Here is a 12,760-nt window from a genome sequence, read left to right on the forward strand (position 1 = left end):
TGAGGAAGCTCCAGCATTTTTCCCACACACGTTTCCCGGCGGGAACGCCCGGGGCTCTTCCCTCCCTCCCACCCTGGGGCGGGCGCGGGCCCTGCTGTCCCGGGCAGCCGCCTTCGCTCGCTCGCTCCTTCCCTCCCTCCCGCGGGCTCCCCGCCCTCAGTGTCCGCCCGTGTCTGTCTGTCCGTCCCTCTGTCCGCCCCATCCGGCGCGGCCGTGACGCCGCGCTCACCCATTGGGCGGTTCAAGAGTCGCGGGCTACTTGAACGGCGCGGGCGGCTCCAGGCGCGCCCGTCCCCGGCCCCGCCGCTCCGGCCCCGCCGTCGCCCCGCCGTCCCCTCGGCCGTGTCCCCCCCCCGCCCCGCTCCTGCTGCGGCCATGCTGGCGGAGCAGGAGAACCAGGAGAACGTGCCCCCGCCGGCGGGCGGCAAAGCCGCGGCGCCCCCGCCCGCCGCCGGCACCCGCGTGGCGCTGGGGCTGCTGCGGGGAGCGCAGCAGCGCGCCGGGATCCCGCTGCAGGTGAGGGGGGATGTGGGACATGTGGGACATGTGGGACATGTGGAAGGGGCAGCGCGGCTCCGGCGCGGCGGGAGCTGTCAGGGCCGGGCGCTGACGGCCGCTCTCCCCACAGGCGGCGCGGGGCGGCTGCGAGGGCCATGGAGCGGCGGCGGGGCTGCAGCAGCATCAACACCAGCCCTTCTCCATCCATGTGGACGAGCCCGATGGGGAGCGGGAGCCGCGGCGGCAACGGGGAGTCCCGGCGGGGCAGAAGGAGGAGGCGGCGCTGGGGCTGCGTGCGGCCGTGTGTGCCCTGGGCGAGCGGCGGCCCCTGGCCCCGCTGGGCAACGCCATGGAGCTGAGCTTCGGTACGTGACACCCCGGCCGTGCGGGCCGCGTCCCACCTGCTCCTCCCTTCCTCACGGCCCTCCCTGCCCCCGGGAATGATTCCCAGGGACAACTGTGCTCTGGGACTGCTTCGGTTCCTTTGAGCCTGCCGGGATGCAGCAGCTGTTCAATGCAGCTGAGCCTCAGTGTTCTCATGCCCTGCTATTTTAGGCCGTTTTATACTTTATAACTTTATCAGTGCCTCATGAGAGAAGCCAGATTACAGACGAGATCAACCCATAAAGCCTCGCCCTTTGCTACCATTACGGAATTAGAAAGGGACTTTACCCAGGTAGATCCCAAGATGTAAAAGGTTTTTCTCCCAGGTAGTGGTGCAAGTGCTTTGAGCTCTTCCCAGTATGTGAAAAATGGGAACTGCCAAATCCATCTTCTGTAGCACATGTCTGAATATCTGAGAGCTGGTTTTCCTGTGATCCACTTCTGCAGGCTACAGAAAGCTCTGCACCCCTACCCTGTCTTAAACCACAATCTAAGCTTACAGGATCCACACCTACATAACAAGGTAACACAGGGTGCACTGAGCACTATATAATTGCAAGAGAGTTTTCCATCTCTTAGGGGGAAGAGGAGAAAGGGGAAGGGGAAATTTCCCTGTTGCCGTAACATTTGACTTCCGTAGAGCCTCCTCAACTCCCAGTCCTGCTGAGTGAGCCTGCACAAGGTTCCCTGTGCTGTGAGGGACTGATGTGATGGTGCCCATTTTAACGTGGCTGTTATCCTCTGCTCAGATTCTCCAAGTATTATGGATATTTCAATAACCTCAGAACCAGAAGAGAAAGCACCAAACGTTAATAACGTGCCAGACTATATTGACGAAATCCATACGTACCTGAGGGAAATGGAGGTGAGCTGCTCTCCTTTCTCTTATTTGCATACAGCCCATGGGGAAAGAGTTTGGGGTGGAGAAATGTATCTGAACACGAGTTACCAAGACAGTGACTAAATTAGAGCTTGCTAGAAAGGGAGACATAAGAGCAGTGGACTGGTGAAGCTGGAAAGCAAGATTACAGAAATAGAACTCACTGATCCTAAACTCACCAGTGTTTACTTCTGATTTGTTAAACTGTGATAAATGGAGTTTAAACAGTTGCTTCCCTACCTAGCACGTGGTCCAGCCTCAACTTTATCTGTCATTAAACCTCCAGGTGAAATGCAAGCCCAAAATGGGTTACATGAAGAAGCAGCCTGATATCACAAACAACATGCGGGCTATTCTTGTGGACTGGCTGGTGGAAGTTGGAGAAGAATACAAATTACAGAACGAAACCCTGCACTTAGCTGTAAATTACATTGATAGGTTTCTTTCTTCCATGTCTGTTTTGAGAGGAAAACTTCAGCTTGTGGGTACTGCAGCTATGCTGCTGGCATCGTAAGTGAAATTGCTTCATTTCAAGTTCCATCTACTGATTTCATACAGATGAAAATCTTGTGGCTGCTTTGCTGTCTAGAGCAGGACTGACTTGGGAGGGCTTCACAGTAGGATAAAAATCAGGATTTACCCACCTAAAAGCTTGGCAGTTATCTTTGAAGTTTGCCCCTGAAGTGAGGATCCATTATTTCCAGCTGCAGCAGCCGGCATCTAAACAGTATTTGAGGGAATATGCATAAGGCATGTGAAAAGCAAGTTGTGCTTGCCCCAATTAGTAATTTAGTGGGTCATTCTGGACTTTCAGTGAGTCTAAGTCCCAAATTCCTTCGTCCTAAATTATCATGCTGTTGCAGCTCTCTAATTTCAAATCCTGCTACTGAACCAACTGCAGCAAACTTGTTTGGCACCAGTGCCCAACAAGTACTTCTTTCCCAAGTCAGAATTTAAATGAGCATTTCATTAAATGTTGGTGGTTTCCTGGTACTCAGTTATTTATTTACTCATAAACATTTCTCCTGGCAGAAAGTTTGAAGAGATCTACCCTCCTGAAGTAGCCGAGTTTGTCTACATCACAGATGACACCTACACCAAGAAACAGGTCCTAAGGATGGAGCACTTAATTCTGAAGGTTTTGTCGTTTGACTTGGCAGCTCCAACAATCAACCAATTCCTCACCCAGTACTTCCTACACCAGCAGACAGATGCTAAAGTGGAGAGCCTGTCTATGGTAATTAAGAATTACTAGCTCAGCCCATGTAATTAGAGAGTTCTATTGCAGATATTTATTGCACATATCTATGTGTAACATATGTACACACCTTATGAATTGTGCTCCTTCAGAAGTAGTGCCCCACTGCTGGAAACTAACACTCCTATTGCCATTTTCTGTTTGGGATACTTCATTCTTATCAGAGGCTGGCACTTGGCCTGGCTCAGGCATGCAGCCTTACTCAGAGCAGGCAGAGATTAATGAATTTTAAATTGGGGCTTGTTGCACTGGTAGATAGATGTTTCCCTCTCTCTTATCTACAGCTGCCACACCTACCCCCACAGACACGTTGGCAGAAAAGAACTTTTTTGGTTTGGTTTTCTCCTCAACCAGCACAAGCTCTAAATCCAGAGGCTAATTTCTAGCACAGAGCACAGATAACATTTCAGCTGAAGTTACAGTAACTCCTAGCTCTATGGTAGGTACCAGAGGTCCTAAACACAAGCCTTTGTCTCACTATGCAAAGGTCAGACCTGACTACACTCTTCCCTCTAGTTCTTCTATATCCCTAAATATGAAATGTCCTGGGAAAGCATATGTTGGAAATGCTGTATGACAGTAGCTAGCAGGAGATGCTTAAAGAGAAAGTTAAGTGGAAACTAATAAAAGGTGTCCTTGCACCTGATGGCAGGATTGGAAGCTCAAGTTAGGGTTCTAAAGCAACTTCTAATTCTTGGAAGCAGATGATTCCCTTTTTCGTTTCCCTTGCAGTATCTGGGAGAGCTGAGTCTAATTGATGCTGATCCTTACCTGAAATACTTGCCATCAGTTATTGCTGCTGCAGCATTTCATCTGGCAGACTACACACTCACTGGACAAACTTGGGTACGTAGCACTCCATCACGAGCCTTTGCAGGCCTCTGTGTGTGTGCAGGGTCTTTGTACACTTTGTTCTGAGTGCTGGGCCTGGCCTGCAGGAATTGCAGCCCCTCTCTGCTCCTAGGCTGTTCTTTGGGGATTGCTCCCTGTGGCATTTGAAAATTGGGTTGGGGGGCGTAAGGTAAATATGGTTCAACAGGAAGCTAAAAACTCCACCACTGGTGATCAGCAGAAGTGAACAGCAACATTCAAATGTCCCTCTCCCTTTGTTTTTTCCCCTCAGCCTGAATCCCTGTGCAAAGTAACTGGTTACACCCTTGAAGACATCAAGCCTTGCCTCATAGACCTACACAACACCTACCTCAAAGCAGCCCAGCACACACAACAGTCCATAAGGGAAAAGTACAAGAGTACCAAGTGAGTATCTGTGGAGGTGTTAACATCTGAGTTGTCCAAACGTGTAACTGCCTGGCAGGGTGTGGTGTGGGATCTATCTTTGGAGTCTTCAGGCAGACTCAACTAACCAAATTCTCCTCTTCAGTGAGATGGTGACAAGACTTTGTGGGGTTTTTGCATGGTGGTTTGTCAAGTAATACTTGGTGTTGTGTTGCTGCCTGAACTGTCAGGTAGAAACTGGAGGAATTTTCTTGACATTCCTACAGTTGGTGATACCTAATGCTCCTAAAAATCTGTGTGGGGCATGGCAGCCAACAAGGCCCAGAATGTTTCCTGCCTGGTAGGAAATGTGCTTTGCTGCAGTTATGCTGCCCTTTGTGGCAAAGGGCACTTGAGCAAGATGACATCCTGCCTCTTTTCTTCCCTCTCTAGGTACCATGGAGTATCGCTCATTGACCCACCAGACACACTAAACTTATTGTAATAATCAAGAGACTGATCTTTTAAAGAGATGTATATTACCAGGAAATGATGTACAGTTTTAAACATGGTTCGAGATTCTAGACATGATCACTCAGAATACAGGCTTTGATGACTTCAATTATGAAGTTTAGTTTCATGTGGTTTTAATGTAAATCTTTTGTACATGCAATCTTGTTAAGCGTTTTAGCTATGTTTTTATCAAAATGTTCTCTTCAGGCACAGAATTAACCATGCAGGCCACGTGAAATCTGAGACTGCTTATCTAATTCTAGACTAAATGTTAATATTAGCAGTGCATTATTATAGTAGGGCTTTTTCTCCTTCTGGGTAAGAAAGACTTGGCCTCCACAGAGTATTGGTAGCATTTTTATACTGTCTAGTTTAAACTGAGACTTAGCATAGATCCAAAACATGCCTTAATGGCTACAAAACTGGAAGAAACTCCATGGCCACGAGGAGAATTCCTTGCTGGAACCAACTCATGAGGCTCTTTAAGAAATGCCCCAGTTGCTGTATAATGTAGTGCCAGATCTTCATGAGGGGAAAGGCTGAATGCTCTGCTGCAGGGACTGCACAGTTAAAACTCCTGCACCAGTTCATACCTCACGCTTCTGCTACGCAGAAAATGGTCTTGCTGTCAGTATTTTCTAGTCCTAGTGTAAAACTGATACTAATCTAAACCCATGGCCTACCCACTGATGTGTTGGCTGTCCCAAAAGTCCATTGATGCCTACTGAGAAAATTAGTCCTCAGTCTGCTTACTCTTCAGGAGTGGTGGAGGGATTAAACTGCAGAGAGTGAACTGCTGCTCTGTGTGCTCAAGGGCAGGGAATGTCTTCTGGCATGAGTTCTGTACACCCCTCACGCTTGGGAGGAGCTCCTCTGGCACACAGCAAAAATGTGCCGTGTTTTTCCTTAGTTCTGAAACTGTTACATGAGCAAACTGGCATTCAATCAGCATTAGATCAAGTGGATGTTTACCTTCAGCCTGTGTAAATGGAGTGATGCTGCCCTGTCCCCACTGTTGTTTGCATGTAAAGCAGCGAGTGCACGGAAATGGGCTGAACTGAGCCATTTCCAGGTTGGCTAATAAACAGTTTTTGTATCTGATGTTAGTGGTCTTGCCAATAGCTTAAATTCACTGAGGGATATTGCTGTCATCTTAGACTGGCATTCATTTCTAAAGCCTTTTGGCAAGGGCTGCCCTGTGAAACCTGTGCCTCTTTGACTTGAAGCTGAGTCAGCGCTGTCTCTTTGGTTATCTGGGCACCCAGCAGTATAAACTCCTCCTCACAGATGTCCAACAGCTGTGAGGGTGTGGGCTATTTGGAATATTTTTTTTAAATCATCATCTCCCTGTCAGGCTGAGCAGCAGGTATTAATGAAAGAACAGTCCCACCTCAGCAACTACAAAGTTACTACTCTGCCTCCATCCTTGTGCTCCTGCCTGAGCCTTCCCTGAACCACCTCAATTATGAAACCAACAGAGTCGAGCAGTGGTCAAAAATCTGGTCAAAATATGCATCAGGAGCGGCCTTTTTGGCCAATCTGAGCTTCTTAGGATGCACTTGGACTTTTATGCATGTTCTAATGGCTAATGAAGGACCACATTTCATTGGCCAACAGCCTTTATTTAAAGTAATTTCAGTGGGCTGCTACTGAAATGCTAAAAGGACTTGGGGACGGCCTGTGCAGTGTGTCATGCCTGGTGCTTGGGGTTGGAAACACTTGAACCTTGCAGGAGAGGGAGTTTATATAGGCAGGAATGTGTTTGTCACTGTTTGTGACCTTGGAAGGTAACTGGCAAGGCTGACTGGGAGCAATTACTTGAAGGTGACAGGCCACAGTGCTCTTTCCGGGAAACTGTGTTCTGCCTTTTTCTTCCTTTCTGTGGTGTATTCCAAGACCACTGAGAAATATGAACAGTGGAGGGGTAATTTAAAGGAAGCTCATTAATTATTTCCTCCAGAAAAAGAGCAAGTAGCATTACTTAAGCGAAAAGATTTCAGTGGGTTTTAGTACAAATTTAGTGCTTAATCAAAGAGCTGTGCTTGAGTTTCAATGGAACTTGTTCCCTTGCTGTTCCCATAGCACAGAGAAAAATTCTTCCATGCTCCCTGAGCTTTATCTTCACCATTATCAACACAACTTCCTCTGCAACCTAACAAAAAAATCTCCAGTCAGGGGCTGGCATTTTTGCCCAGCATAACAAATGTTCCCCTTCCTCAGGGCAGCTCTTGCTTCTGCTATTAAGTGCTATTTTTTTCCACCTCATTTTCTGAAATTAATATGGGACAATTCCAGCTTTTGCTTCCAAGCTTTGAACAAAATATCCCAGGTTGTACTGTACTACTGTTAAGCCTATGCAGGTTAGCTTCTAATCCTTTCCAGCTAAAGGCTCTAAGGAATATAGGGATGTTATGTGTGGAGAGAAACAGCAGTGCAAAAAATACTGTTCTTTTTTTCTGAAGAAGTTTACAGTCTTGTGGTACTACAGAACTAAGAAGGAACTGCATCTTCGCTCATTTTTGTACTCAGGACAGTGACTTTGGGTTGGAAGAACTGACACTAAGAAAATGCACTGGTTTCCTGGAGAAAAGAGGTTTTGTGTGTTGGTCCCTTCCTGAAAGAGCACAACTTGATTCAAGCTTTGCCTGGCTGGGAGCAATTTTATATATATATATATATTGTTTTGAGGTTTTTTTTACATTAAGTTCTTAACCTGATTTGGGGAACAAAAATCTGCCACAGCAACTTCTCTCCTGCTCACAGCTCATGGAACACTGAGGTAACCTGTAAAATAGCTCTGTAAATATGTGTGTGTTTCCAGTGTCACTTGTTTGCAAACAAAGCACCCAGATCAGGTATTTTGGAATCCTCCTTGTCTCTTTGTTTTGCCTGATCCTAAATTCAGAGCATAACTCTCTGCTTCTAGTTCAAAAAGCGTTCCTGTCTGTTGCATGTAATATTTAATTAAACTTTTTTAAAAACTCCACTGCTGAAGTTGTGTGCTACTTTGTTAAATCCATGCATTTCTGGTGATTTTTGCACAAAGCAGTTCGGGTGCAAGGTCAAGTGTGAGCAAGGTTTTAATCACAGCACATTGATCTTGCACTGTGAAGAAAGCTGAACGAGGTGAGTTTTGACTGCAGCTGGATGCCAAACACAGCATTTCAGTTACAGGCACCATTTTTTTATTTAAATCTGTGTACAGTAGTTTCAACGTATATGTAAAAGCAGAACCAGATACTGGGAGGGGAGAAAATAAAATTATCTACAAAAATAAGCTCAGTAATAATACACCAAAATCCATATTATACAGCATTCCTGCAGGATTGATGACAGCTTTAACGAGAAGTTCTCTTCTTTCTTCTCCTTTTGTTAAATGTTTTCTTACTTGGATTTTCTTGTTTGGAGCTGGTCTGTGTTCTGTCAGCAAACAACAGTTGTATCAGAGAAATACACGGAATAGTTATTCAAAATAACACAGGCATGAGTATCCATAACTTGGCAACTACACACCATGCCTGGGGGCAAGGTGTAAGTTAATCTTTTGAAGGTGCACTAACAACAAGGGTTTCCATGGATACAGCAGCAAATGTCACTTCTTAGAGGTAAAACTCAACATCAGCTCTAAGGAGCCACTGAGTGAGATCCACTTTTATGCTCTCACGCCCTCTGGAAGGACTAAAATAAGTCAAATAGCTAAAATCATCTCAGGCAGCTGCAGATTTTAGCCTAGATTTAAATTTCCTTGTTCTCAGCTTTATCTGTATTCCCTTTGATCAACTGAAACTTTTCTTGGCCTTGGCCAAAATCCTGTCCTTCCTAGCAATACTCCTTACAAACTCCTTTCCCCTCCTAATTCCACTTGCTGGTTACCTTGTTTTCCTTGGTAGTTCCTGTGGTTCCAGAATGACAACTTCTTCCTCCTCACTGTCAGACAGTACAATGGGTTCATCTAAAAAAACACACAAGCCCCACCAACCCCAAACTGCTCATCAGTTTTGTACAAACAACCCCCGTAAACAATAACCACAGCATTTTAAAAGAAACAGTCAAAGGGGCTACTGCTTCATCTGGAGCCCTCCCTATACTACAGAAATCAAATTTTCAAAATAACTGACCAGGTCAAGTGGAATGAGCAAATGTGTAAAATGGCTACAATGGTTCTTAATTGCTAAGCATCTTTCACGTTTTAATTCTGAACTGTTGATACAGTGATATAATAAGATCTGATACTAAGAAAAACAAATACTTACCACTCTTTGTTTCCCTCACTGTGCTTGTATCCTCAGTTTTCACTTTCTCACATTCAAAAGCAGCTGCCTCACTTTCACCTTCCTCTTCTGCTGCTTCTTCCTTCTCGGATTCCTCAAGGTCTCCCCAGGAGCTCTCTATTCCTTCCCCAATTTGGGCTGTCCCTGGAGTGTGCAATACTGGATTGGCAAAACTGCAGAAGTTAAGGAAAACTTTGGTGTTTGCTGGTAAAATTCTTTGTATTCTGAGAGCAAACCAGGTGATTTATGAGCCCTAAAGGGGAGTTCAGAGTGCCACTTCTTCAAACACTGTAATAATCACAGCTCTGACCTCAGCTTTGCACTTTAGGCAAGGAATTAAAAGCAGACTGAACCAAAAGATACACTTCTGAAGGAGGGTCAGCTTTAGCAATGATTTCTCCAGCCTGCTCTTCCACGTCATTGGTGTCCACAGCAGCACTCCCCATTTTGAAGGCAGTGATCCTTTGGTTGGGGATGGATTCTGCAAAGCCGAACTTCCCACCTTCTTTCCTGGGCATTCAGTGACAGACATTATTTCAGGATAACTCAAAAACTGCTTCTCTTTCCAAGTTCAAATATACAAATGCTTGCTATTTAAAACAAGTACAAGTGAAGACAATTTGCTATTGAAACCACGAGCTGACATTAGTTTTTACTACATTTCTTAAAACCCCCCATTTCTGTCCCATCCCAAAACACTCACCTGGCTTTTTGGTCGTTTTCCAAGGCTTTCTGAATCAGTTCTGTTATTTCTGCAACCTTAACAGCTGTGATTTTACTGCATCTCAGAATCTGTGACACATACAAAAAAACAGCTTAGAACCAGGAAAGCAGGAAGTTTTTAATTGAAAGTGTAGAGCATCACAAGAATCACAAACATTTAAATCACAGGAATTGCAAACACCTAAAATAGGGCACCCTAGCATGAGGGACTGGATTCACTGAGACTTAGGCAAAAAGTTAACAGTCTCCAGAGTGCAACTGGAAATCATTTGCAAGCTTTTTCAGCCAAATCAGAGGGAAAATAAAAAGATGCCTATCTGACCAAAAACTATGCATTTTCTACATCCCTTCTGCAGCACGGTACACAGTGCTATGCTTCTCCACTAAGACAAAAAAAATACATAATCTTTTCCAATAATATCAGACACTTAATTGATTTCTCAGCTTCCATGGATATTTCCACATCAAGACTGCAGCACAGGCATCAGTTTATACATCACAGAAGGGCTGGTCAAGGCAAAGGTTTACCTGATCCTGCAGCAGCATGACCACTCCACTGGACTGGATGGTACAAATTTCATGGTGTTTATTCATGGCAATTACAAGGAGCCCATCCATCACCCGCTCCTCACGTTCAGTTGGATCCACCAATAAATAGGTCCTAGAATCAAGGTTTGAAATATGAAACAACAGTAGAAATCTGAAGCATCTTAACTACCCTTAAACACAATTAAACAAAGGAGTTGGCTTGCTTACAAGATTTATACCCCTTATATGGGTACATAAGACCTCAAAATCTTACCCTTGATGGAAGAAGGCAAAACTGACACAAATGGGCATGTGGTGGATACTCAAGGGGACAGGATCACGTTCCTCAGGAGTGTACTTTGAAAGGAATTGGCCCAGAATACAGTTATTTATGAAACTCGTTTGATTTTAAAATGAAAAAGAAATTTAAGGAAATTTTTTAAAACCCCCAAAACTTACCACAGTTACTTCCTCTCCTTGCACAGACACATCTGGCCTGCGAAAATGACACAGAGCTACAATCCCTGCTATGCTGGCAGCATCGGTGATGTTGCCATCATGGTTCAACAGGTGCATGTCCAGCCGAATTTGCCAAACCTGAGAAAAATACAAAGCTGCTTGATTCTACAGAAATTAATTTTTTTTCAGAACTAGTTCATTTTTTTGAGCCAGTGAAAAAGAACCAGCATATATTCCTTAAGTCTCTGATGAAGAAGATGAGAGATCTTGGTATATTTCAAGATACCCACTGTCTCAGATTTAATTATGACAAAATATGTACAACTTCAGCACAATTTAAACACCATTCTGTTGGGTCACAGCTACTTCAGAAAGCTTATGCAGACATGCAAGTTAAAAATACCTCTCCAATCAGATGAGTGGATCTTTACATTAACCTAAATCAGCACTTGTACTATCCAACACAAGATGAGACCACCTTAAAATTGTACTACATGTAGCTTTTACCAGGAATGAGGAGGTTTTCCTACCTTTTCACCAGCAACAACGCAGAGAGATTCAGTGTCAATGCATTTGGAATCCCTGAGGCACCGCTCCAGTAGTCTGTTCAGTGACACCAGTAACTCGGATTGTCTGTTGGAACAAAATTAGCCCAAATTTAATATGATTACAGTGGCTTCTACACCATCCTAGTTTAGTCCTTTAAAGACATTCACTACCTGCCAGGCTCCAGCCCAGGTGCAGCCATGGGTGAGAGCTCCAGATTAAAGAAGAGCACACCTTCCGTGGGCCGACTGGGCTTGGGGGCAACGAGCTCACACGAGACCTGTGCAAGAACCCTGCCAAGGCAAACAAAGCACCGAGTCACAGAATGCACCAGGGAAAATCTAAAAACAAAACACATCCTCGGGAAAAAAGCACGTGGTTAGGGTTTTAGTTTATAATTCTCACACCTGACAGTTTCTTGCTCAACGCCTGTCATACATATTTAAACTTTGGTCGACAAAAGGAAGAACGAAATGAAAGAACTAAAACATACTCTTGCCTTTTAAAACTAAGAACTAGAACATACTCCTGTCTTTTAAGACTAAAAATTGACTCGAACACATAAGAAATGGCAATGAAATATTTATGTAAGTGCATACATTTCGCTTTTACTCAGGCAGAAAAGGATGGTTCGGTTTGGGGAGGAATGCAAAATGCGAGGTCAGCGAATAAAGGGATGAAAACTTGGGAACAATTGTGCATTTTATAGATCGCTTGTAACAACAATCATCACGGAAACCCCATCCCTTTCCCGCTACCTTCCTTTCCATCTCTTTGCTCCTACCCTTGAAACATTACGACTCTAAGGCTCGAGAAGTTAAAACGTGTTCACAGAGATCTCTGCTGGCTCGGGTTCCTCAGGCTCTATTTTTAACCGGGGCCCGCGGCCGAGCCCCCGCGCCCACCTGGTCCTGCCCAGCTCCACGATGCAGCAGCCGCGGTCGGCGCCGAAGGAGACGCGGATGTTCCGGTAGTCGTAACATTGCCTTCCGTCCAGGCGCTGCGGGAACACACGGACACCGACACGGAGACAGGCAGGGACACGGACACGGATACGCACATGGAGAGAGTGGGTTAGTGCGCCATGCCCGGCATGCGGTGAGACCGCAGAGGGGAGAGGACTCCGGGGACAGCCACACTCCCCGGGCGGCGAGGAAGGGGATGGGGAAAGGGATGTGGGGAAAAAGGGGCAGGGAGGGGGGATGGACGCTGGCGCCGTACCTTCTTCTCCTGGACGGCGCGCAGGAGGAAGCGGCGCTCGCAGTTGGAGAGCGGCGTCGCCTTCATGGCCGCGCCGTGAGGGGGCGGCGCGCGCGGAGGATGAACGGCGTGGAGGGGGGGGGGATTGGGGGAGCGCGCGCGCGTCATCGCCGCGCGCCGCGCGTGCCCAGCCCGCACGCGCCGCGCTCCCGTCCTCGAGCGCGTCCCTGAGGGCGCTGCCCTCAGTCGTGTCGCGGTGCCCCAACACGCTCTGCTTGGAAAACC

At 46.2% G+C, this 12,760-nt stretch overlaps 3 protein-coding genes across 5 annotated transcripts in view; 2 read left to right on the plus strand and 1 right to left on the minus strand.

Annotated features, from left to right (window-relative positions):
- The first annotated feature begins 324 nt into the window (after nucleotides 1-324).
- CCNA2 (cyclin A2) lies at nucleotides 325-7,734 on the plus strand. The gene is made up of 8 exons (XM_014886671.2): nucleotides 325-516; nucleotides 629-863; nucleotides 1,632-1,747; nucleotides 2,049-2,272; nucleotides 2,795-2,999; nucleotides 3,753-3,866; nucleotides 4,144-4,277; nucleotides 4,689-7,734. Exons 1-8 carry the CDS (start codon nucleotides 376-378, stop codon nucleotides 4,738-4,740), a joined length of 1,221 nt encoding a protein of 406 aa, XP_014742157.1. The 5' UTR covers nucleotides 325-375; the 3' UTR covers nucleotides 4,741-7,734.
- Nucleotides 7,735-7,910: 176 nt separating this feature from the next.
- On the minus strand, nucleotides 7,911-12,655 carry EXOSC9 (exosome component 9). The gene is made up of 12 exons (XM_014886672.2): nucleotides 12,497-12,655; nucleotides 12,181-12,275; nucleotides 11,449-11,568; nucleotides 11,260-11,362; nucleotides 10,730-10,867; nucleotides 10,545-10,627; nucleotides 10,271-10,403; nucleotides 9,723-9,811; nucleotides 9,383-9,529; nucleotides 9,002-9,192; nucleotides 8,622-8,700; nucleotides 7,911-8,168 (listed from the first exon to the last, which is right to left on the minus strand). The coding sequence occupies exons 1-12, from the start codon at nucleotides 12,641-12,643 to the stop codon at nucleotides 8,087-8,089; spliced, it is 1,407 nt and encodes a 468-aa protein (XP_014742158.2). The 5' UTR covers nucleotides 12,644-12,655; the 3' UTR covers nucleotides 7,911-8,086.
- Nucleotides 12,069-12,760, plus strand: part of ANXA5 (annexin A5) — a 41,768-nt gene continuing 41,076 nt past the window's right edge. The window contains exon 1 of one of the 3 annotated variants that reach the window (XM_088164207.1): nucleotides 12,069-12,348. The gene's annotated coding sequence lies outside the window, so the exon portion shown is untranslated. The remainder of the gene's footprint in view (nucleotides 12,349-12,760) is intronic. The other 2 variants (XM_088164205.1, XM_088164206.1) reach the window with 2 other exon arrangements.

Source organism: Sturnus vulgaris, chromosome 4, assembly GCF_052056855.1.
Source record: "Sturnus vulgaris isolate bStuVul1 chromosome 4, bStuVul1.hap1, whole genome shotgun sequence".
In the NCBI taxonomy this organism is placed as follows: domain Eukaryota; kingdom Metazoa; phylum Chordata; class Aves; order Passeriformes; family Sturnidae; genus Sturnus; species Sturnus vulgaris.